This window comes from Oncorhynchus gorbuscha, linkage group LG16 (genome assembly GCF_021184085.1).
Source record: "Oncorhynchus gorbuscha isolate QuinsamMale2020 ecotype Even-year linkage group LG16, OgorEven_v1.0, whole genome shotgun sequence".
NCBI lineage: Eukaryota > Metazoa > Chordata > Actinopteri > Salmoniformes > Salmonidae > Oncorhynchus > Oncorhynchus gorbuscha.
The window spans coordinates 34802892-34829805 of record NC_060188.1 but is presented as its reverse complement, the minus strand read 5'-3'; the positions used below and the strand labels follow the sequence as shown (position 1 = coordinate 34829805).

The following is a 26914-nucleotide window of genomic DNA, read 5'->3' as shown; positions in this document are numbered from 1 at the left end:
GACACTTGGTCTGTAATCAGTTCTGTTACCAGATATAGTGCAAGTACTGGGCTCATGAGCTATGATGAAATTTAACTTGGGTGGGATTCATTTGTGACCGGTCAGAGGTGGAAATGCCAGTGTTATTTAATGTTTAATCAGTTACATGTCAATGAATGTGCCAAAACCAATTTGCTCTTGAACTGCTGGGATTTTAAATCTTGCCTTATGCGAATGATAGTCTAGTTAAACTGTTAGAAAGGTATACATTTGCCAGTGAGGTATGAAAGACACTGAAACCAAGATAATCTTTGGGGTAAATTCCCCTGACGGGCACTCTCCTAAAAAAAATAATGTTTTTTTAAACTAAGGTAAACTACAGCCATTTTCCTGAATTGTTACCTAAGCATGGCCATCAGCCACCTACAATCCCTAAACTTGGCTTGTCAATTTGATATTGGGGCAGACTACTGCTGAAAAAGTATAGCCAACAATAAGCAGGTTCACTTATGACAATCTTTCAAATAGCGTTACCATTGCATGAACACCTGCTGTGGCTATCATTAGCAAACTAATTATGACAAGAGAAGAAAGTATTACAGTTCAAGAGTAATCAGGACACTGGAAAGTCCAGAACACGAAGTCGCAAAACACTGAGCACGCATTGAGATCTTCTTACAACCAGATGGTCACCTCTTGGCTATTTTGTGTAGATACCGGCTCCGCACTACTGGATTTAGGGTACATCTCATCAGGATCATAGCATTTTGACAACCATTAGAAACAAATACCATTGTAAAGTACTCATTTTATTGAAACATGCTCAAGTCAAAGGACTTCATATCCATACTGGGAATAGTGGAAAGTGATGCACCCATCAGGCCACCTACAATTAGATGGCTGTAGAGACAGAAAATACAGCCATCCCTGTAACAGGTTGAAGAATTGTTAGTAATATGCATCTCATTGCCGTTAGGGGATGTTACAGTAAAATAACCAGCACACCTGACAAGCAAAGTGTTCCAGACCATTACGCCAACCAGTCAACTGAATACAGAACACAATGACAGATGAGTAGGTTACAGGTTCAAGTTCATTTGGCATCAAAGCTGATACAATTAAAAGCCAAGTGTAAACTATAGTCTTCAATGCCAAAATCACCAACCTTGTTCTACAGTAGGATATTTTACAAATTCACTGGGGATCCGGGTTTCAGAGTTTTCCACTATTGTGAGCGGTCCAAGAACAGAGTTTTGAACCAGGCCCTGGGGTTCTGAGAAAAAAATATCTATATAAATTACTTCAAGCTGCAGTCCAATCAGAACTCAAGAGTGATCAGCTCAAATGAATATGGAACTACAGTTTAGTCAGGCTTGAAATGAAGTGCCTCAAAATACCTGAATCCACACCCCTCTTCAACAGAGGCTTGCAACTCGAGTCACAGCACTTGCAGAGGTCACTTTGAGATGGGTCATCCAGCAGCTCCCATCTATGAATAGAAGTTGGCTGTTGCGTTGGCACTAACATCATTATGGTCCAATGTTAAAGAATGTGACCAATACTTACTCTCCAGTCTCTTTAATGTAGTGGCAGGTCTTCTTTTCTATATCAAAAACCTCAGGGTCCCATGCAACAAGCTTACAATGAATATACACCTGGTGAAATAAGAGAACAGTCAAGAGCTACAGTATGAAAACAACCCAGTCATACCGAGAACTTGTGGTCCACTCACTTCCTCGCCTAAGGCAAACTTGAAGGACTGCAGGTAAAGCAGAATAGCAGACGAGTGGTACCTAAGCAGGAACCTGGAGTTCCCAGTCTTCCCATCTGCAAGGCAACTGAAAATGCATTGTGCAATGAGCAGACAAACAGAACTTCCAGCCAGCAAATAAGCGCACTTTAAAATGTATTCAATACTTTTCAAGTTTTGAATAGGCTGTGTAGCACTAGGCAGTCAAAAACCAAAACGTGCACCCTACATGGCCATAGCCAGGTCTGGTACATACCCCTTGTTGGTGATGATTGGGTACACCAGGCTCGCAGACTGCAGTTCTGGTGTTGTGGCCGCCACACACACTCCAAGAGCAGCAGCAAGGGCTGATGGTCCTTCTGATCTACTGCTGCCCAGATGGGGATGAAACAGCCCAGGGGAAACAGGCTGCTCTTAGCCAGACCAGTAAGGTCTTCTACATGCAACAGAAAGGGGAAGGGGCACAATGCTCATACGTACTGTACAGCCGCAGGTTTCAACTGGCTTTGGGCAGTGTCCTCTGCTAGGAATTTCTTTACCAGGTAAGTTGACTGACCACATTCTTACAATAATTGATGTTGTACGAGTCACTCACCATTGAGGAGTGCCATGTGGAAAACCAATCCTCCATGACCCTCAGCACTACCATAGGCAGGGATAAGGAATGGGGGAATCCATCCCTCAGGTCTACATACAAGGGGGAATGTTTAGTTCAATAATGAAGGTGGCAAAGGCTTAGGAAGATTTGATACCAACACCATAGCTAGAGTACACTACACCCAATAGAGCCCAATAGAGAACTCAACTGAGTGCCACTGCATTTAAAAAATGTCATTCCCCTCTAATTAGGGACTGATTTAGACCTGGGACACCAGGTGTGTGCAATGAATGATAAAGTAGAATTGAAAGACAGCAGGCGCCAAACCTCTTAGGGTAAGAGTTGAGTACCCCTGGCATAGATGTTTACCTTATGTAAACACACTTAATATGGTGACTAATAGCAGCAGGTTTGGGCTTTCGGTTAGGTCTGCAAGTCAGGCTGGTTGAATAGATGTGTTTCTTGCCAGTCACCTGGGGAATAGAAGGAGAAGCATTAGTTGTCGCAGGATCCAAAATGGCATGCATTGGGTCAAGAGTTGGACATTACACCTTTCTTGATGGCACAGCCATTGAGGTTGTAGGTGGAATGTCGCCATCCCTTCTCCCATGGGAAGAACAGAAAATGTGGACGGAACAGTGTCCAAGGAAAAGACGTGCAGCATGTTCAACCAACTCTGGACTGACCTTCCATGTCACTTTAATGGAGTATTTCTCACAGTCCACATTCACATCTAAAAATATACATTTGATAATGTCATCATTCTCATCTCAAGAGCCAACACCACAACTTGGCTAGTCTGTTAGGCGGTCAGCATGAGATAAGTAGCCTATTCACGTTAACATGGTATCAGCGCTACATAATCATATTATGCGTTCATTATTAGACGTACCTTCATTGGCAGCGCTTGCTACTACGACAGCCAAAACAATTACACATTGCCAAAGGAGAGACATGACTGAATGATCTAGGAGTGCCTACAAACTAGAAATATTTATGGACCAATTGATCCTAATCATCTTAATTCTGAACACCTGTGCGAGGTCAAGGAGCGATAATTATAGACCTAAAAACTTACCAACATCATCAGTTTTGGTATTTCCTGGTCTGAAAACATCCTTGAATTTGTATGGGTTTTAAAAGTAAAAATGGTAATAGTCACATATTTTCCTCATAAAGTAGTCTGCAAAGCGTCCCACGAAACACGATGGACGGACGGAATAGTGACCTACACAGGATATAAAGTTGAATCAAAAAGATTGAACAATCTGGTTTGCTCAATTTGACAGTACCACACTAAATGTGGATTAGGTATTTTTTGCGACAGTCAAAATGCTGATCAAGGTTAAGGTAAGACCAGCCATTTAATTGGTGGCCAAGCACGCTAGTTTACATACTGAATGATCATCTCATCACCAATCTAGCTATCTGCCGTAGCTAAATATATGAATAGATCTGAAAAGCGCTATATAGTGGGCATCGCAGCAGGCCACTGGCATAACCGTATAGAATGCAGAGTTTGCTAACGTTAACTATACTGAGCCAAAATATAAACGTCGCAAGCAACAATGAAAGATTTTTCCGAGTTACATTTCATATAAGGAAATCAGTCAATTGAATTAAGTTCATTATGCCCCAATCTATGTATTTCACAGGACTGGGCAGGGGCGCAGCCATGGGTGGGACAGGGAGAGCAGGGGTGCAGCCATGGCTGGGACAGGGAGAGCAGGGGTGCAGCAATGGATGGGACTGGGAGGGCAAGTGCGCAGCCACAGGAGAGCCAGGCCAAGCCAATCAGAATGAGTTTTTCTCCACAAAAGGGATTTATTACAGACAGAAATACTCATCAGTTTCATCAGCTGTCAGGGTTGCTGATTTCAGAGGATCCCTCAGGTGAAGAAGCCAGATGTGGACGTCCTGGGCTGGAGTGGTTACACGTGGTCTGCGGTTGTGAGGCCGGTTGGACGAACTGCCAAATTCTCTAAAACGACATTGGAGGCAGTTTATGGTAGAGAAATTAACAGTCAATTCTCTGGCAAAAACTTTGGTGGACTTTCCTACAGTCAGTATGGCAATTGCATTTTGTATGCTATTGTATGTGTGAACGATGGCTAGCTCCTCGAATGATCCCAGTCCCTCCTATTGTGCATCTGTTGTAGAAAGAGGCGACGATTCTCAGAACATATGTGGCTCTACAAATGTTTTATTTCCTTTTGGATGCAGGTATGTGGTTTTATCGATGTAAAATATGTTATGTATAATAAGGAGAGGCTGTATTCATTTTTGTATTCGAAAATCATTTTGATGCATTGAGAGAAAGAGGCAACGATTCTCGGAACATATGTGGCTCTACAAATGTTTTATTTCCTTTTGGATGCAGATGCAAGATGCAGAGAGTGAGTTCTGCTTAATTAAAACTACCTGATTTCCAAAGTCCACATCTATAGTCTCAATCAACCACACACAACGCAGATTATAGCGGTGCAGTATAGCACCGGTTACATTGGTGCCTTCTAGACCCGGATTCATCCTTGATCGACGTCAGCTCAATCACCGCGGCGCTGCTGCTCTAGAGACTAATTATATCATTGAGGTGCTCTTGCCGCCTTGTGGCAAAAATCGTAACTACAGTCTTTTTTCCTGTTTATTTTTTTTCTGACAACAATGTATTGAGAGCACTGTTTATCGTTAACCAACATAGAAGTGTGTTCATCAACAGACAATTTAATGTAACTTTAGTGGTTTAGTGGCATGACATCTTATAATGGTGATGAACCCAAATTCACTGCTGAGAGGGGAGGTTTTTCTCATACTCTGATCAAACCCCTGTAAAGTGTGTAGGTGCAGGAGGTTCCCCCATGTTTTGCTCCACAAAAAAAATTGGATGAAAGCACTTCATCTAGTGTTAATCCAACTGCCCCTGTAGATGGTCTAGCTGAGCTGGTGGCTAGCCCGGGAAATGGGGAGCTCCATTAGGGAAGAACTACAGAGTCCAGTACTTATGAGCCACCAGTAAGTACAGAAAAGATAAGTGATCATCATTCAGAGTCGGTAGGATATGTAGATCTCAGTCAAATTAAGCTCGTCATGCAATCAGACATAAAGGAACCTCCTACATATAGAGGAGATGTTACAGACAAATGCTCCATTCATGAATGGGAGCAGTTGATGAGAATATACTTGAGGAGGAAGGGATGTCCTGTTGGGGAACAATCAGATGAGATGGTTAGTCGATTATCTGGCAAAGCAAGAGACATGGTGAAGATACATTTACGCAATGAGACAACAGTTGATCCTACAGAGAAGCCAGAGATTGTATTGGACATTCTGAAACAGAATTTCAGCAAATTGGCCTATTCATACATGCCCTTGGCTGATTTTTACAATACTAAACCTGTACCCGGAGAGGCTGTTATGGAGTATTGGGTTCGATTGAACAAGGCCGTAGATGTCGCTGACGAGGGCCTTAAGAGACAAGGTAACAACTCCAACTCTGATTATCGTTAGGATGTTTGTAACATACTGCCCTGACCCCAAACTGGCAGCAGTATTCCAATGCAAGTCTGCTGAGAAATGGACTGCGAGTGAAGTACAGGAGAGAATCTATGAACGTGAACGCCGCAGGAAGGCCACCATGTGTCAATCTACCGCTGTATCCTCAAAGCAAGTGACAGTACATCCCCAGATAACTCCATGTGAAGGCGGGGTCAATGCTGGTGCGTGCAGTGACACTTCTCTCACATCAAGCGCCAAACAAGATGGGCAGAGTGCAAGTATCGAGAGACTCATTCACCATTACCTTAGAGAAGAGCATACCACCCGTTATGGTTTCACAGACACAGGCCAAGGCACCGTCTTTCCCCACCCAGCCCTCCGGGCGTAGGGAATGCAGGGTTTGTGGCTCAACAGATCACTCCACTGTGATGCACTGTAGACACGAGAACCTGTGCCTCCGGTGCTTTTCCCCAGATCATTGGAAGTCAAATTGTCCAAAACCGGGGGAACGCTATGCCAATCCCGGTGGTGAGAGACGCCCACCACAACAGCAGAGATACTCACCACCACAGCAGCAACCATTAAACTGACACGCCCACAGGTGAAGGGGGGAAATGTGGGTGTTCAACTGTCTACCCCCAAGAAAGAATTTGATGATCTCGAGAAAAAGTATGAGTTTTTGTGCTCTGATGCGAAAGAAGGAGAGAAAATTGTTATGTTAGGTTCACAAGATGTTGAGGCTATGTATGTACAAAGTTAGAGGTGCGCTATTTGATAGATTCCCCTGCTCCCCCTACCTCAGGCTTCCAGTGGAGAGACCTGAGGTCAACCTACCCTCTCCCCATCTCGTACTTCTGAGTGGGAGAGCTTCCCAGGCAGTAGCCTGCCTAGCTCACAAACTATAATCAGGGCGCCCACCCCGACAAGGTTAATTGACCCACAGTCCCACACGGTGACATGATATCATTGACATGTCCTGCAAATAAGCGATAGAAAACCGATCGTGCAAATGTCACCATTCCAAATTATTTTGTGCGGGGGCCCCGTGCCACCCCCGGCAAGATGTCTCCCTGGGCGACTGCCCATGTCGCCTATATCTAAATCCGCCACTGATCATTGATCACTCTGCCACTGTAATCGATGGGGGCTCAGGGCGGTACCATTCTGCTCATCTGATGAAGGTGCACATGGATCAGATTCAAACTTTGAAGACCGAGATCGAGTCATTGAAGGCAGACCAGCAGAAAGAGAAACATTATCTGAGGGCAGAGATACAGGCGACAGCTGATGCATTGGTCCAGAGCCAGGCGGTATTGGCAGAGAGTCACTCGTCATTGGCAGAGAGTCAGGCGTTGAAGAGGGCGAGGAACAAGATGGAGTCACAATCCATCACAGGCACACTTGTGAGCTCTGGAACTCCACCTCTGACAGGCAGAGTCAACATACCTGGCGGGTTCGTCAGGTTGTCTGTTCACCCTGACATTTTCATTTCTCTTCTGACAACAGACTTGACCAACTGCTCACCAGGCACAGAAAGGGCCGTCCGGACCGTTATGCTATTCTGCTATTCCAAGGATGCGTAAGCAAAGAGAGATACCACGAGTGGACACAGAATACCAACTGGGATTGATCCCGAGGAAAATGTAGCTTACCAGTGAACCTCCGGCTGTTCATCATTAAAACTGTCTCAGAAGTTTCTGTCAATGACTGATGCAACCAGAAAAAGCATTAAAGACAGAGTTAATGAGTACTTGAGGTCACAGAGAAAGTCTGGACATGGCCTGCTCTCCCTTCTGTAAGGAATTAGGCACTTTACCATGTTTACTACAGTATGTACTGTAGGATATGTTTACTTGTCAGACTGCACAGTAGCCTAATAAACAAATGCAGGCGGCTTCTATCTTCAAAATGCTTTAAATGCTTTATTATCCAAATGTTTAAAGTGTGTGTGGGCGACCTCATGCAACCACAAAATGGAGGATAAAGCATATACTGTACAGTACTATATTTCTTCATCAGCATCTTTATGCTTTTGTTAATAAAATAATGATAAAAAATACTCTTTCAAAACGCGGATGTTTAATTCATTACGGATCCATAACAAATTACTATGGGAATAAATATCACTGAATGACAGACATATTAGAGTAATGAAGGCTAATGAAGGTAAACACATTTTTGCTTACTGGAAAATACTCTTTCAAAATTAATGGAAGCGACAGCATTCAGAGGTCAAGACAGTGCTGCTCTGAGACAAGCATGGGGGCTGGTCTTGATAAATCAACAAGATTATATTTTCACTGAATCTCCATTTGGGTATTGGTTAGACTACAATTAGGGTGTGGAAATGTTAGGATTATTTTGCTCTTACTGTTGTACTGTAGCCTACTCCCGACCGGTCACGTTGTACAGTGCTATTCAGTGCTATGGGCTATTATCAGGACAATAGACTTGCCAAGAAGGAGGGTAGGGAGAATTGTATCGTCAAATGTATTTCTTAGTTAGATTGGCTGTATCACAACCGGCTGTGATTGGTTGCAATTTCAGTTTAATCCACCAGAAAAGGCAGAACAAATAATACACCAAATGATGTAGTTAAACTCAAATATACTGATTAATTTAAAAAAAATATCATTTGGAACCTTTAACATGTGGAAGGGGGGGAAAAGTATTATTATTATTATTAACCCTGTTTTTCACAAGCGTTGCAGCCTGTGAATTCTACTGAATTGTGCAAACAAGGTTTCTGGGATAAGCTATTAGCAGGACAATACAGTATTCAATCTCTCCCTATCCAAGTCTGCTGTCCCCAATTGCTTCAAGAAGTACACCATTGTTTCTGCACTCAAGAAAGCAAAGGTAACTTAACTAAATTACTATCGCCCCGTAGCACTCACTTCTGTCATCATGAAGTGCTTTGAGAGGCTAGTTAAGGATCATGCCACTCTACCTTACATGTGTGGTGGTTAATTTATTTACTATCAAATGAGAGACAAACTTATCACATAAGTCAGAGTTACCTGTATTCTTAAACTAAATATTTTGGGGTTTTATCACCACAGAGACACCGTAAATCTTCTGTCAGTTTTAAATCTCCCAGAGGCCCACTTTCAGTTCACACAGACGCAATAGAGTTATAAGAACCCTCCATTGTGTTGCATAAAACAACCATTTGATGCAATACAAGTATTATAACATAAGCTTGTAATTTCCACCATACATGACACCCTAGACCCACTTCAATTTGCTTTACCGCCCCAATAGATCCACAGATGATGCCATCGCCATCACTCTGTACACTTCCCTATCCCATCTGGACAAGAGGAATACCTACAGTACCAGTCAAATGTTTGGACACACCTACTCATTCCAGGGTTCTCTTTTATTTTCTACATTGTAGAATAGACATAACTATGAAATAACACATGGAATCATGTAGTAACCAAAAAAGTGTTAAACAAATCAAAATATATTTTAGATTCTTAAAAGTAGCAACCCTTTGCCTTGATGACAGCTTTGCATTCTCTCAACCAGCTTCATGAGGTAATCACCTATAATGTCTTTCCAACAGTATTGAAGGATTTCCCACATAAGCTGAGCACTTGTCAGCTGCTTTTCCTTTACTCTGGGGTCCAACTCATCCCAAACCATCTCAATTGGGTTGAGGTGATTGTGAAGGCCAGGTCATCACTTTTTATTAATTTGTAAACATATCGGAAAACCATTTTGTAGTCTGGCTGAGTTACATCAGCCAGGGTAGGTATTTTGGGAAAGTTTGTGGAATTTTGAAACCCTACAAGAAATAATATTATGAGAATAGTATTATAGGAAAATATGATACATTATCAATTTTGATTATATTTTTTTATACAAACAGTTGACTAGACAAAGGCACACAAAGCAACCATACATTTATTTACTAATTTGACTGTTTCACAGACACCTTATTTTTTTTAATGGAATTGTATTAATCCATCACTGACATTTAGGACTACTTCCTGTATAGAGCATGTTCTTCAAGTAAAGAAAAATCCTAGCTAAATACTTTCAGAACATGAACATAAAATGTGTAATTTATCATTTAAATTTCTGTACATAGGGTAGAGGTAATTGTTAAAACACACAATTATATGCAAAGCTTAGTTAGAAACATGATGAAACACAAAATATACCTTCGACATGCAGCATTTTGGATTCAAGTCTTCAATTCATTTAGAACTAAGTATTAGAGCTATTTAGTTCAGAGTTTTGTTAAAACCATCATAACATTGTATAATAATCCATGGCACATGTCCAGTAAAGTGCAGTATGACTATCTAATAGTTCAGTGCATGTTGGCTACTTGCCATTGTGGCTCACAGATACCGTAGAATAGACTATAATCTTTGGAGAAAGTCAAGTGTGCTACTACAGTCATATTCATCTGGATATTAATATTAACACTGTTACACATGCCCAGACAGCTTTGAACAGAAAATCGTGCATATTTCAAACTCAAATAACAGTGCTGTTTGAATCAACAAATATTGCCCAGAAAATGTTGCTGCTACAAAAAAAAAAGTGACAGTAAAAATATATATCACTGATTGGATTTGACATTGTTTTTCTTTACTAAGGGGAAACATTCATCATTCAAGGAATGGAGATGAAGGCTCACTAAATTCAATGTTGCAATCCTGACTTTGACACACTGCCAGTCACTGACAGAAATGGATTAATTGCTAGAAAAATAGACTTTTGATTGGTTGGAAGTTACAAAAAGGGCTTGTCAATGGTTGCCATGGAGTTGCTTAGCGTCAATCCCAGCCCAACAGGAGGACAGAGGAGAGGGAGAAGAGGACAAGGAAGAGCGAGAAGGAGGAGTGGGCCGGGGAAGCTCCACTGCTGCCAACAGCTGAGGGGGTCGTGGAAGCAGTGGTTGTGGTGGGTGATAGCAAGTTTCCCAATGTGGAAGTCAGAAAGTCCTTAAAGTGGGAGGTTTTGGTGAAGACTTGGTTGGGGGAGGCGCGAAGACTCCGGCTCAATTGTGCTTTGCTAGTGCCATTAGTGCTGGTGGCGTTGCCGCTAGTGCTGTTGCCGCTAGTGCTGTTGCCGCTAGTGCTGTTGCCGCTAGTGCTGTTGCCGCTAGTGCTGTTGCCGCTAGTGCTGTTGCCGCTGCTGTTGCCGCTGTTGCCAACAGTCAACACAGCAGTCTGAAACCATGAGTTGCCCTGCTTACACATCAGAGGACCACCCACATCACCCTATGGGGAGAGAAGAAGAGAAAAACATGGGTTAATATGTGCTTACTGTTATGGTCATACTGTTACGTGCAAAATAGTAAGACAGATTTATAGATCAACTGTGCCATACCTGCAGTAGTGTCACAGGTCCGGTGCAAATGTTGTCCGAAGATGAAACATTCAGGCATTCCACCACAGAGGTCTGGAACTCCTGCAGGACTTTCTCAGCTGAGGACACAAAGAGAGTTTATTACTTATCATACCAATACACACACACACACACATACCCACCCATACTCCTAAGGTCATATCTTTCCGGAAACAATCCCTAGCCAGCCCCTACCCTAGGCATTTGTATACATCCGAGAGGCCTGGATAGGGTGTAAGCAATATGTTAAATCCCACCTATCGTATCAAAGGACCTACAGCAATTCCATTGCTTTTCCAATTCTTTCAGATCTATAGAGCTTGTTACTGAACAGGCACATTTCTAACAAACACACAAAGACAGTTGTCCATCCACTCACCCCCACCCTGTCCAGTGCCCCAGCCAGCCACCCAGCACTTAGTCCCTGTGCTGAAGGTGCTGGTTCCCTGGTCCACACAGATAGGCTGGATGTAGTTAGATAACTTGGGTTGGCTGGCCAGTCGGAGGATGGCCACGTTGTTGCCCGTCAAGTTGCTCATGGTGATGTTGATGACGTTCAGGGTTACCTCGTTAGGGTTGGAGCCGTTTTGCTTCAGACGACCCAGGATCACGGTCCATTGAGAGGCGTTGGGCTGGCTGGAGAGGTAGAATAAGTTGTGTTTCGCGAGGGACACTAAATCCTACATTCTGATTGCCGTCTTATGAAATGCTTATGTACGGCCTATAAATGTGATATGTAGGGGTTATGTATTGCGTTATGAAGAATGTGTTATTCCCTAGGTAGACACCCATCATACTATATCTAACTTTTTGGGCGACCCCTAAAATCGCATAGAAATGTGAGTTATAGATCTGTCATTCCCGTCGAAAGCAAGTCTAAGAAGCGGTAGATCTGTTGTGTATATGCTATTTCTATGCTTCCCGTTCTGAGGTTTTTGCATCTTTTACTTTTTTACACCAGCTTCAAACAGCTGAATATACAATATTTTTGGTTATGGAAAAATATATTTCAGTGGTTTAGAAGGTGATTCTCTACACAATGACTGCTTGTTTTATCGCAAACTAAAGTTAGATAAATGGTGGCGCGATTTCGTTAGTGCATCTAACTCTTTAGTGTGGATGTCGTCATCATTTTGAATGCAATTAATGATTGTAGGAAGTTGATATTTTCTTACGTGTAGTTGTTAACATGAGTATTAACTCAATTCATATGTACTGCTTATGAATGTGACATGTATGGGTTATGTATACTGAACAAAAATGTAAACCCAACATGTAAAGTGTTGCTCCCATGTCCCACAAGGACTGTGCAGGTTGAAAAGGAAAGCGTCACTAAATGTTCATGTAATGGCACCTTCAAAAATCTAAATGTAGTTTACATGACTAGATTTCCTTAGAATCATGTCAGGACTGACATTTTAACCCGGAACTTACTGTAGCTACTTGCTCTCCCCTTTGAAATACAGGTCGAGTTAACTTACCTGGAGAAGCAGCTAGCGTCGCTCATGACAGAGTCCACCGCCACTAACGTGCCCCCGCACACGTGTGCTCCGTTCTTCTGTAGGCTGGCTATCCAGGGCCACAAGCCTGCTGTCGCCAACGAGCTTCCCCCACCAATACGGGAGTTCAAAGAGGCGCTAGCGCTGCCACACACCACAGCTGCAGAGGGAGAGACAGATACAAGTTTGAGAGACAAATAAAAGGGAGTAATCCAGTAGTCCGATTTATTACAGAGGTAGAGATCAATGTTTAGCCATATGCACAAGTTAGACTATAGGTACACACGTGCGGGTGTGGTAGTAGTAGGGGGGGGGGTGGTGGTGAGACTGACTGATGGCAGAGCAGTGCAGGTGACACTGAGGTCAGAGTCAGTCCCACTGGATGAGAAGGTGATGAAGCCTGGTTGGTCACTGGTAATCTGGCTGTTGATCCAGGTCTTGTACTGGGAAACTCTGGAATACACACCAGGGAAATTTTCCAGAGCACAGCCGATGCCAAAACTCACAACGCCAGACTGGATCCAGCGAGTACCCTGTTTGCTCACAAGCGGACCTCCTGAGTCCCCCTATTCATAGACAGATTTACAGTGTCACTGGGATTGAATTTTCACAGGATTATGAAATATGGTGGGTCAGTTTCCTCAATGAAGCCTAGTCTCAGACAAATAATCATTTTCAATGGGGAATCTCTATTGAAAATTATTTTTAGTCTAGGATTAGGTATAACCTGTTTTTTTCGGAGAATCGGCCCAAAGTGTTATTGACTGACACTAATAAACTAAAAGGAAAAGGATACCCAAGAGATTTTACCTGACAGGAATCCTTTCCTCCTGCTGATAGACCAGCACAGATCATGTTGTCAGTGATGGAGACAGCTCCATAATTACAGTTACATTGCCTGTTTCCCACTACTGGCACATCCACCTCCTGTAGGACCTGTGGTAGAGCTGGGACAATAAACTGAAAATGTAGACACCAACCACTTATCACAGGCATTGCTGATATTCTTCACTACGATAAGTAGCTTATACTAGACAATGTGAAGTTTGAATTGAAATAACTTTGCTAATATGGGTGATTGTTAATGGGACAATTGATAGCTGCAACAATCAAACTAGTAGTAGTTGTTTAAAGGCTCATTTAAAAAAAACAGTGGTGCACATGAATGTTATACTTATCGTTCCATTTATCGTCATCGCATCAATTCACGTAATTTATTGCGGTATACATTTTTTGTCCATAACGCCCAGCTCTAGTCTGTGGTGAGGCCAGGGACACTGAGGATTGACTTTCAACCCATGAGAAAAATGGCTTCCTCAACATACACAAGACCTCTCAGAATTCTGAGCCATCATCAGTCGTACTTAAAACAAGCTATATCTGTGTACTCACATCCTCCACTGCTGAGGGTGCCCCAGCCTGTGACCCAGCTAGTAGTGCCAGCATAGAAGGAGCTGCCTGGTGCAGCTAGGCAGACTGGCCGGATGTAGTTGGTAAAAGTCACAGAGGAGGAGAGCTTCAGCAGACACATGTCGTTGTCACTGGTACTACTGCTGTAGTTGGGGTGGCAGATGATCTGAGTGACCGTACGGCTCACTTCATTAGGGTTGGTTCCCTGCTGGTTCTGACGACCCAGGTAGACCACCAAATTTGTTATACTGGTGCTGAGAAAATGAGAGTTTCAAGTTAGAATTGTAGAACCAGTAGCAAAGCCGGTAGCTCCCACCTCAGCAATATTTGAATATTATCATGATTTACGAACTGCTTCCCATTACTTCCCACATCTCATTTTTAAAACATGGGGAGGAAAGTATGTTTACTGTCCCAAAAAACATAGTGGTTTTATGTGATCACATGAAAATCTAAATGTATTATTGTCATTATTATGACAGTTTGTAGAAATACTACAATACAGATTTGATTGAATTTAGCACAGTTTTTTATGGGTGCTCACCGGGTAAAGCAGTGAGCAGCAGTCAGCACCCACTCTTTGTTAATAAGGGATCCCCCACAAAAATGGCTGCCAGATCTCTGCAGACTGGCCTGCCATGGCCAACTCCCTGGCGGAGCGTCCTGACCCCCCACGATCCTAGTGTTGAGAGGAGAGATTCCACACTCTAACAAAGACACAGATGGATGAGGGATTACAAAATAGAGCACACACAGGAAGTGAAGAGATTAAAGCTCACTTGTTAGTCAGTGAATAGGTGCATGGTTAAGTCATTCAATTAGGAAAATAACTGACATTTGATTGAAAAAGGAGGGGACTTACCATCCAACTGAGAGTGAGACACTGAAAAACAGGAGAAGCAGAAAAAAGAAAGTTGAACAGTTTGGTTTTGGCAAACATGTAATTCATAACTTTTCACCCCATTGGTTTTATAGTAGCAACATACAGTCTTGATTGGGTCTGTACTCTGTGTATTTAGTGTCCATACAGACTTTTCCTGTGAACAAACTCTCTCAGCTGTTTTCTTGTTATGAGTCTGATGATTGTTAAGACAAACACCTTCTGTCAAAACGTCTTTCATCACTGTGTATGTTACCTAATACTACTGTCCACTTAACATTGTCCAGAATATGTTTAATACTAATTAGCACATTACCTATTAAAACAACCTAGGAGAATAGATTACTCTCATAATTACTAAGATATTGTTATACTAATACTAGATAAATATAGTTTGTGGACCAAAGCCTTATGAATAAGATAACGAGGATGAGGAAATATATATACTGCATCTTTAGAGGAGAGCAAAAGTAAAACCGGCTCATGTAACAGTATAATTTTAAACCGTCCCCTCGACCCATACCCGGGCGCAAACCAGGGACCTTCTGCACACATCAACAACAGTCACCCTCGAAGCATCGTTACCCATCGCTCCACAAAAGCCGCGGCCCTTGCAGAGCAAGGGGAACTACTACTTCAAGGTCTCAGAGCAAGTGACGTAAACGATTGAAACGCTATTTAGCGCGCACCGCTAACTAAGCTAGCCGTTTCACATCCGTTACACTCATCAGGAAAAAAACACCTAGAAAAAAATACACAATCATTCAATGAAGCAATGTGGTCACAACAATCATCATTGCTGTAGGACTGTATGGAGATTTCACATGTAACAATACTTGGTCATGTTTTATAATGTATTCTAAGACTTGTCTAAAAAGGATAGTTGACCCAATCACCCTTAAGACAAGGACAGACGAGCAATTGCATAGCATAGTTTCCATTAAGATGGAATATGTCATTGTCAGCGGAAGGCACAACATTTCCTTTACATGCTAATTGAACTAGTGTTAAAAAGCCATTCAATGGTATTGCGCAACTCTCCAAACACTTCAGAAGGCACACACACACGAAAGACTGATAGGCCTAACTAAGGTGCTTTTTCACATCAGGTCCAGTGGCACAAACAGGGGCACCTAATGTCAATCATTTTACAGGCGCATTGATACTGGCTTTACAGCTGTATTAGATCTAAGAACAAACCAGAGTCATACAGACTGCAGATGTGGTGCATGTGTCAATTTACAAATAAGTCTTTAGAATAGAGAAGTCTCTTCTTGACAGCGCTTTAGATTTTTCTATCAGGCTGTTCACAAATGCAAATTCTCATGCAAAATAGTCCTGAAGAGGATTTGTCTGGCTGCCTAGTTTGTATTATGTTGTCCCCCATTTTCTCGTCGGGATGCTTCATATCCACACTGCTCGCTAACCCAGAAGTCAGCCGCTAGATTACACCGCCAAAGTCATAAACCCTGCCTATTTCTACAATTTCAAACCTAACCTTAATCATACTGCTAACTTAAAGCCTTATACTAACCTTAAATTAATACCAAAAAGCATTTTGTTTTTTCAATATAGACAATTTTGGGAACCAATGTGTCAGAGGTAAACACGGTCAAAGAAAAAGCCCAGCTGGCCTATACCCTCCCCTGGTCTGGATGATGCTGGGCCAATCGTGCACTGCCCTTGGGAGCTCCCGGTCACGGCCGGCTGTGACAACTTGGGCTCGAACCCCCTTCACTTTCCTTACGGCGTTGAAATTAGATGTACAAGTTCAACTGGTCCACAAAACCTAAAACACACGGACCCTTTTGCAGTGTAATCAAGTTATGAGGTGCCACATTAGACTGATAAATGTCTTTAAGGACACACGTTATACCTCACTCACACAACATACATTCACATCTTAGACAAATATTTGACAAATGTGAACGTTGTGCCTTAAAATTAGGCACAGGACCTCCCTCAAGGCCCAAAACAGTCTAACAGGTCTCTTTCCTGTGTCACACGGCACATGACATCCTGTTGGCTTTGACTGTCGTTATTGGCTGTATTCTATAAATAGTCAATAAGGCCGACCACCAAGAAAATTCTATAACCTGACCAACTCCTTGACTCCATTCACCAGTCAATAGAAGGAAAGCAGTGGAATAACGGGAATCTCGTTTCCTACCTTTTGAAAAGAGGGTAACTAGTAGAGTCACCAAACAGAGTGCTTTGTAGGCTTCCATCGTTTCAATGCCCGCCACTACAGCCTGTCCTGTTGAGTGTTCATACTTTTATACTCCACCCTGCCTTCACTCCTCCCCTTTATCTATCTTCCTCTCTCACACTGAAACCTGAGACAAACCCACACCCAAGAAACACCTGTTCTCTCTCCTCCCTCTCTCCTCCTTCTCTCCTCCCTCTCTCCTCCCTCTCTCCTCCCTCTCTCCTCCCTCTCCTCCCTCTCTCCTCCTTCTCTCCTCCTTCTCTCCTCCTTCTCTCCTCCCTCTCTCCTCCTTCTCTCCTCCCTCTCTGTTCCTTCTCTCCTCCCTCTCTCCTCCTTCTCTCCTCCCTCTTTCCAAATCAAACACTTTAGAACCCCTGAGTCTTGGTTGTCACAAGGGCAAGGCCATTGGTTTTCCATTGCTGTAATCTGTGATCATTTTTCCCATCTATCTATCTATAGATTGGTGTAGATATATATCTAATTTGTCATTTACCCTGTGTATAAGTTGCGCCGTTATGTTCAAAGGGCTGTGTGTGTGTTTAGTGTGTGTGACGAGAAGAATGCAGTACAGTAACCTGTTCAATGACACAACATGTATTTGTTTTAAATATATCACTTTTTCATTTCAGAGAGACGAATAACCATTCCCAAAAATTATTTTCCAAAATGATTCAATAAAATACGAGGTCTGTATGTATGTAAAACATTTACATCTGAAAATGTAATTTAATCAGATGCCCTTATCCAGACTGACTTACAGTGAGTGAATTCATCTTAAGATCACTAGGTTTTGCAACGACAACAAAAATCATAAATCTAAAATGTATGAATTGAAAATCTGAGATCCGTAATATTTTATACACAAAGTACACATATCCAATGGTTTCTGATAAAAACACACAATGGCCTTCCCAAAGAGCTCAGTGACTTTCAACGTGGCACTGTCATAAGGAGGCCACCTTTCCAATAAGTCCGTTTTCTGCCCTGCTAGAAGTGCCCGGGGCAACTATAAGTGCTGTTATTGTGAAGTAGAAAGTCTAAGAGCCACGTTGGTACCTGGTTAAATAAAGGTGAAATAAAAAAAATGTAAAAAATAAGAGTCACGTTGGCCGAGCCACAAAGTGGTAGGCCACAGAATCTCACAGAACGGGTCCTCCAGGTGCTGAAGCACACAGTGCGTATAAATCGCCTGTCCTCGGTTGCAAAACTCACTACCGAGTTCCAAACTGCCTCTGGAAGCAACATCAGCACAAGAACTGTTCGTTGGGAGCTTCATGAAAAGGGTTTCAATGACCGAGCAGCCGCACACAAGCCTAAGATCACCATGCGCAATGCGTCAGTTGTAGTGGTGTAAAGCTCGCCGCCAATGGACTCTGGAGCAGTGGAAACGTGTTCTCTGGAGTGAGGAGTCACGCTTCACCATCTGGGTTTGGCAGATGCCAGGAGAACGCTACCTGCCCCAATGCATAGTGCCAACTGTAAAGTTTGGTGGAGGAGGAATAATGGTCTGGGGCCGTTTTTCATGGTTCGGGCTGTGCCCATTAGTTCCAGTGAAGAGAAATCTTAATGCTCAGCATGCAATGACATTCTAGATGAATCTGTGCTTCCAACTTTGTTTAATGAAGGGCCTTTCCTGTTTTAGCATAACAATGCCCCCGTACACAAAGTGAGGTCCATATAGAAATGGTTTGTCAAGATTGGTGTGGAAGAACAACTGGCCTGCACAGAGCCCTGACCTCAACCCCATCAAAACTCCCTTGGGATGAATTGGAACGCCGACTGCGAACCAGGCCTAATCGCCCAACATCTGTGCCTGACCCCACTAATGCTCATGTGGCTGAATCGAAGCAAGTCCCCGGAGCAATGTTCCAACATCTAGTGGAAAGCCTTCCCAGAAAAGTGCAGTATGTTATAGCAGCAAAGGAGGACCAACTCCATATTAATGCCCATGATTTTGGAATTAGATGTTCGACGAGCAGGTGTCCACATACACTACATGACCAAAGGTATGTTGCCCTAAGAGTTGGCAGAATATTAGTAAAAACTCATTTACAGCAGTAATTTCTACCAAAGGTGCTTCCACCAAGTATACAACTCTGGGATGTGAAGAAATATGCAATTATCTTGTTTTTTTCTTCTGTCCCTTTAAAAATGTGGAGCAGGTTGTGTAGATCTGTTGGGTGGGGGGAAGCTAATGTCATCCCTTTTTAGATTTTATTTTAAAGCAGCAAAATGTGACAACTGTGCAAAGCACTCTATTGACAAAAGACTTTACCTAAAGATTGTGATCGGATGAAACCTGAAGGAGAAAAAAGCACCTGGCCCTGCAGCATTCCTCTCTGTAATTTGACTGAACCACATACACACATTGTTTTTCTTTGACCCTCTTTGATTCCTTCTCAAATGACTTGCTGATAAATGTATTTAAAGATTTCCCGTACAAGTAGTTACTAGCTTTTGTTCCGAGCACTAGGCGTGTGTTGGTATTATTTGAGTTTGAGACAGCCATCATTCTACACATATAAAGTGTACTGTACATGTCACAATACCAGCATTGGGAATGTTTGATATTCAGGGAATTAATTGTAAATTCAATTGACGAATTGACAATATTCTCATTGGAAATAATAGGCAATTCACTGATTGCGAAATAGTGATTTATTATGGTGAGTGAACTGAATTGAGATTGGGCCTCATCCTTGTGTCACAAATCCAGCCAACCTGAATATGTGGCGGTCTCACCCATCCCTTTTTAAGCCCTTCAACCCTTCAACTCCCATAAGCCATAAGACTCCTGAACATCTAATCAAATGGCTACTCATGGCTACTATTTGCATTGCCCCCCCCCCTTTTACGCTGCTGCTACTCTCTGTTATTATCTCTGCATAGTCACTTTAATAACTCTACCTACATGTACATATTACCTCAACTAACTGGTGGCCCCGCACATTAACTGTACCGGGACCCACTGTATATAGTCTCGCTATTGTTGTTTTACTGCTACTCTTTAATTATTTGTTACTTTCATTTCTTATTTTTTTAGGAATTGTTCTTCAAATTGTTGGTTAAGGGTTTGTAAGCATTTCACTATAACCTGTTGTATTTGGCACATGTGACAAATAAAATTTGATTTCAAAGAGACAAATAACAATGTATACATTTTTTAAAATTGTATTATTTCATTACAGTAATATGACATCTGCATGTAAAACATTTACATTTGAAATGTCTGTCATTTAATCAGATGTGGGGTGTGAAGACATAAGCAATCACCTTCGTTTTTTAAAATTTGATATTAATACAAAAGAGATCTAATGTCATCCCTTTTAGGTTTTCATTTTAAGGCAGCAAAATGTGACAACTGTGCAAGGCACTGTATTGACAGACGACATTACCTAAAGGTTGTGATGGGAAGGAAACCTGAAGGAGGAAAAAGCACCTGGCCCTGCAGCATTCCTGGCCTTCCATTATGTTCTACAGAGACTGAGCCACATACACATATTGTTTTGTCTTTGACCCTCTTTGTTTCCCTCGCAAAGTACTTGACAAATGGAAACATACCCGTATCGGTACTTACTGTTTGCTCTGAGTACTAGGTATGTCTTAATATTATTTGACTTTGAGACAGCCATCCTTCTACGCATTTGACGTGTACTGGACATGTTACAATACCAGCATTGGGGCCGTTTTATTCAGGGAATTAATTGGATATTCAATTGACGTAGAGAATATTCTCATTGGAAATAATAGGCTAATTCACTTATTTAGAAATAGTGATTTATTATGGTGAGTGAACTGAATTGAGATGGGGCCTCAATCCTTGTGTCACAAAAAAAAAAGTCAACCTGAATGTGTTGCTGTATCACCCATCCCCTTTAAATCCCTTAACAAATCAATGAAGTGAATGAGATGAACAGAAGTCCACTATTCCTTTCCTGAAGTGAAGTGTTAAAAATGCACACTACCATGCGTTCCTTTCGTGTTGCAGTTAGACCCAAAAATGTACATTGTAGAAAAAATTAAGATAACTCCCACACACACACAACTCCAGCCACTTTAATAATGGGAATTGATGGGAAATGATGTAAAATATATCACTAGCCACTTTAAACAATGCTACCTAATATAATGATTACATACCCTACAATATTCATCTCATATGTATACGTATATACTGTACTCTATCATCTACTGCATCTTTATGTAATACATGTATCACAGGCCACTTTAACTATGCCACTTTGTTTACATACTCATCTCATATGCTCAGTTGGTAGAGCATGGCGCTTGTAACGCCAGGGTAGTGGGTTCGATCCCCGGGACCACCCATACGTAGAATGTATGCACACATGACTGTAAGTCGCTTTGGATAAAAGCGTCTGCTAAATGGCATATATTATTATTATATATTATATGTATATACTGCACTCGATACCATCTACTGTATCTTGCCTATGCCGCTCTGTACCATCAATCATTCATATATCTTTATGTACATATTCTTTATCCCCTTACACTTGTGTCTATAAGGTCGTAGTTTTGGAATTGTTAGCTAGATTACTTGTTGGTTATTACTGCATTGTCGGAACTAGAAGCACAAGCATTTCGCTACACTCGCATTAACATCTGCTAACCATGTGTATGTGACAAATAAAATGTGATTTGATTTGAATTTTTTACCTCTGCACATTTACTATTAATGTTTTAGTCAGAGATCTTATCGAAGAAGTGTCTTTATTTTTTCCCTATTCCTCTGTCACACCAGTATTTACAGCCAAACCCCTAATTTCCTCTGCTACAAAAATATAAATGCAGCATTCAACAATTTCAAAGATTTTACTGAGTTTACAATTCATATAAGGAAATCAGTCAAATGAAATACATTCATTAGGCCCTAATCTATGGATGTCACATGACTGGTCATAGATACCTTTTTAAAGAAGTAGGGGGGTGGATCAGAAAACCTGTCAGTATCTGGTGTGACCATTATTTGCCTCATGCATCACATTACATCTCCTTTGCATTGAGTTGATCAGGCTGTTGATTGTGGCCTGTGGAATGTTGTCCCACTCCTCTTCAACAGCTATGCAAAGTTGCTGGATTTGGCGGGAACTGGAACACGCTGTCGTACACGTCGATCCAGAGCATCCCAAACATGCTCAATGGGTGACATGTCTGATGAGTATACAGGCCATGGAAGAACTGGGACATTTTCAGAGGTCCTGGGCTGGCATGGTTACACGTGGTTTGCGGTTGTGAGGCCGATTGCATGTACTGCCAAATTCTCTAAAATGACGTTGGAGGCGGCTTACGGTAGATAAATTAACATGCCATTTTCTGGCAACAGCTCTCGTGGACATTCCTGCAGTCAGCATGCCAATTGCACGCTCCCTCAAAAACTTGAGACATCTGTAGCATTGTGTTGTGTGACAAAACTGCACATTTTTAAATGGTCTTTTATTGTCCCCCTGCACAAGGTGCACCTGTGTAAAGATAATGTCTGGTGGATGGATTATCTTGGTATAGGAGAAATGTTCACTAACACAGATTTAAACAAATTTGTGCACAGCATTTGATAGAAATAAGCTTTTTGTGCCAATGGCAAATTTCTGGGATATTTTAATTCAGCTCATGAAACATGGGACCAACACTTTACATCTTGCTTTTATATTTTTGTTCAGTGTAATATAAAAATGCAAATAAAGTCTCTAGCAATATCATTTGAAGAATCACCATGAAGCTATTTTAAATGATAGTAGGCAGTTCCACCACCACCAACAACCAAAGTACACAATCTCTGACCAAGGTACACAAAGTATATGGGGGACTTTCACCAAACATGATTTATTAACCATAATTCATATTTTAACCCTGCGGTCCTGTGGCCTGTATGCTGGAGTCAAACTCCTTCATGTTCCTATGCTAGTATATTTGTCTATTGTCCTTCCTGTGGCTCCATCAAGTCATAATGGCCAACTTCCAGAGTAATGTTCTCATCAACACTCAAAACCACTTGGTTAAATGAATCAAGGCAGGGTAACCTAGTGGTTAGAGCGTTGGACCAGTAACCGGAAGGTTGCAAGTTCAAACCCCCGAACTGACAAGGTACAAATCTGTCGTTTCTGCCCCAGAACAGGCAGTTAACCCACTGTTCCTAGGCTGTCATTGAAAATAAGAATTTGTTCTTAACTGACTTGCCTAGTTAAATAAAGGTAAAATCTGCTGTGACAATGGAAAGAATGCTAATCTTTCATAGCCTTGGTGAACTGGCCCTACTGGTTTAACTACCCATGCCTCTGATAATCCTCTATACGTACACGCCAGGGGACACTGAAACAAACACAAACACACAGGATAAAAATAGTACAGCTCATTATGGCCTGAAAGTGCAAACTCATCCTAGCATTTGTTAACACGATGGAATGTGTGTTAACAAACAGTTACTCAGAAATGATTCACAGCCTTTCCAACACCCCCCAAATGTCCATGTAAAACTGCACGGATATAGTTTTGTCCACAACAACTTGTCCAACATGGTTTTGATATATGACAGTTTCTCTTGTTTCCAAAACACGTATAATTCTCATTCCACTACACATCCCATTGTCATGCTTGATCGTAGTATATCCAGGCTGTAACAATGGAGAGATGGATGAGACCGTTTTAGTGATTTGTGTGTCATTCAGTGTCATTCAGGTCAGATGATTACAATGACTATGATATTGCACTCATAATCATGATTCAGCCCCTCAAATAGTTGCATCGTTTTATAAGTTTGCTCATTTCTGCTAGCAAGCTTTGAGTTGGTGGGAAACTTGTCCCATTTCCTCAATTGTGGTTAACAAACAAGTGAGGTATTCAAAGATCAACTGTGAAGTGTGGACACACCTGTGTAGGCCAGAGAGCTCTTTTATTCCTAATAGAAGGCTCTGGCGTAAGCTATTGCAGCAACATCGTCAAAAATAAAAGAGCATGTGTGTTTCCAAAGTTTCACAATGGTACCTGTTTGTCACCAATAAGGACGGAATGTGCTCCAGCCACTTCTCTGTTCCCATCCAGTTTCTAACGCTCAGGCTTCTTAGAATGTCTTTGTGTACTGAAAAATAATCCACATACACAGAAGGGGTCTGTACCAAATTCCCTATTCCCTTTATAGTTCACTACTTTTGACCAGAGGCTTATGGTGGTAGTGCACTATAAAGGTGCCATTTGGGACCTAACCAAGGTTGATGAATTAATCATGAACGTGAGTAGTAGCTTCTTCTCCCTGTAGTGTTTTAGCTCCAGCCCAGGTGATATGATGGGACGGGTCAGTATTACCACAGACATGTTTGAGAGGTGTAAGATCTGGTGCATCAACTTTTACAACCCAAAGTTTGAAATAGTTCCTTCATCATTGCGCAGAGATATTGTTCGATGCCTGAACCTCCACTCAAATCCAAAACGAAACGTTTGCTTTTATAAACACTTTCATTTGAAAACAAAACATTAAAATTCCAAAACAACTCAAAGGACTGCAACAACAAGTGTAAAGAGGGGTGCAGTTTAAAAAATAACCAAGGGACACCCCACCACTGTTTTGGTAAAAATCAAAGATGGTGCTGGAGAAATGTAATCACTCAAATTCACAGACAACGCTCTGGCTCCAAGGACTGACCTATAATATCAACATTCTATTTTTAACCATGTTTTGTGGCTATACCGTGCTAGTTTACAATTACATTGTTTTTATTTCTTTATGTAACCTTTATTTAAGCAGGAGAAGTCCCATTGAGACCAAGGTCTCTTCTGCATTACAAAGCAGCAAGCAATACAAACGACACAATAAGGAGTTAATGACAATTACATCAATCTAGGGAGGAAACAAAAATGAAGACCTGGTTGAGAGAAATTCTTCACTATCAAGTACAAGGGAGGAGTGAAAACCCGCAGACACACGGCCCTCTGTGGAAAGAGTTTGACACGTGCACTATGGTGTCCAATTGTAGGGTATTCTGAAATGTGGCGTGTGAGATGCGTAAAACAATGGAGTGGCATGTACTTGAGTGCTAGTCTGGTATTTGTATGGGTTTGTTTATGTGTTTGCAGCAGAAACAGGAAATGAAACCATTTGGAGAGGGGGCGAAACAATTGACGTGGCAGCTGCTTTTGCAGCCATAACAGCCATAGCATTCCCTTTAGAGATCGGATCAGATGCATTCGTGTGACCTTGACACTTGCAGGCAGAAATGTATGTCGGCTTCCAACAGGTTCCAACAAGAGAATGGCTTGCAACAGGTTTCGCAATCCGTTTAGAATGTGAAATCATCGTACCAGATGAAGTAAGGAGCCCACGATGCTGCCACAATGATCCAAAATTGTGCACCAACCCAAACGCGTATCTGCTATCAGTATAAATGGTAACAGTTATATCCTTAGCTAGAATAGTCAGTGCGCCCTAGTCAGTGCAAACAATTCTGCAGCCTGAGCTGACAGATGTGATGGCAGTTTTGCACTCTCTAAAGTGTCTTCAGCAGTAGTGACTGCGTAGGCCACCAATGTCATGTGGTGACTTTTGGGGGTTGAGCCATCAACAAACAGCTCCAGTTCAGCATTCAGTAAAGGCACGTCAAAGCGTGTGGTTCTCCATCATAGTAAGTTAGCAAAAGAGTAGCAGGGTTAAGAACAGTACAACGTTTAATAAGAGTCACATGAGACATTGTCAGCAACACATTTCCGGTCACAACATGCAGACTTGTTTACGTGCTGCGGTGCAATTTGTTGCCGACCTTACTCTGCTACCTGACAACTTTACGGATTTACTTTTTAATTACCGTTTATATTTGTAGTTTTCCCTCACTCAACTTTTTTTCATTCAACTTTTTCACACCGGATGTTTTATCTGGAAATGGTGCATCAGGACCTCCAACAGCCGAAGCTAAGTAGTAACATGAACATGATGCCTTCTAATTGCAGTCGCCATACTTACAATATACAGGAGAACGATCGCAATACGGCGAGGATAGCTGTGCTGCAAGCCCAGCTTCGGACGCAATCGTTAGGCAACGGTAATTTCAGTGTAGGAAAGGATGAAACTGCGTCTGTTCCACCAGTAAGTCAAATCAAATCTAATTTTATTTGTCACATACACATGGTTAGCAGATGCTTGTGCTTCTAGTACCGATAATGCAGTAATAACCAACGAGTAATCGAACCTAACAATTTAACAACAACTACCTTATACACACACAAGTGTAAAGGGATGAAGAATATGTACATAAAGATGTACGAATGAGCGCTTGGAACACCGCTGGGGCGTTGTCACTCATGTCACTACCTCCTTGCGACTTTCAGTTTCACAACACCAGGAATTGATGAACTTTCATTTGATCTCCTGTTCCGAGTTCCCTCTCGTCCTTGGATACCCCTGGCTTCACAGCCATAACCCTCACATCGACTGGTCTGTGGGCACTATCAAGCAGTGGGGTCCTACGTGCCAAGCTACTTGTATTTTCCCGAATTCCCCGAGTTCTACTCCCGAGTCTTTAGAATCCATCGACCTGACCCGACTTCCCGAGTGTTACCATGACCTCAAACTGGTATTTAGCAAACAGAGGGCCACCATGCTACCACCCCATAGACCTTATGATTGCCCCATCAAACTGTTTCCGGGCACTTGCCCCCCCCAGGGGTCGGATCTTTTCCCTATCTCCACCCAAACGAGCTGCTATGGATACTTACATCA

At 42.1% G+C, this 26914-nt stretch overlaps 1 protein-coding gene and 1 pseudogene across 2 annotated transcripts; both read right to left on the bottom strand.

The window, feature by feature from the left end:
• Nucleotides 1-781: 781 nt before the first annotated feature.
• Nucleotides 782-3240, bottom strand: LOC124000791 (annotated as a pseudogene).
• Nucleotides 3241-9716: 6476 nt separating this feature from the next.
• LOC124000768 (transmembrane protease serine 9-like) lies at nucleotides 9717-17256 on the bottom strand. 2 transcript variants are annotated; one of them, XM_046307359.1, is made up of 11 exons: nucleotides 17152-17256; nucleotides 14964-14984; nucleotides 14646-14808; nucleotides 14084-14355; nucleotides 13502-13638; nucleotides 12978-13257; nucleotides 12674-12851; nucleotides 11572-11828; nucleotides 11175-11272; nucleotides 10991-11065; nucleotides 9717-10948 (listed from the first exon to the last, which is right to left on the bottom strand). In XM_046307359.1, exons 1-11 carry the CDS (start codon nucleotides 17207-17209, stop codon nucleotides 10619-10621), a joined length of 1869 nt encoding a protein of 622 aa, XP_046163315.1. In that variant the 5' UTR covers nucleotides 17210-17256; the 3' UTR covers nucleotides 9717-10618. The 2 variants fall into 2 exon arrangements, with proteins under 2 accessions (XP_046163315.1, XP_046163314.1); XM_046307358.1 differs by having other exon boundaries at nucleotides 9717-11065.
• Between the last annotated feature and the right edge of the window lie 9658 nt (nucleotides 17257-26914).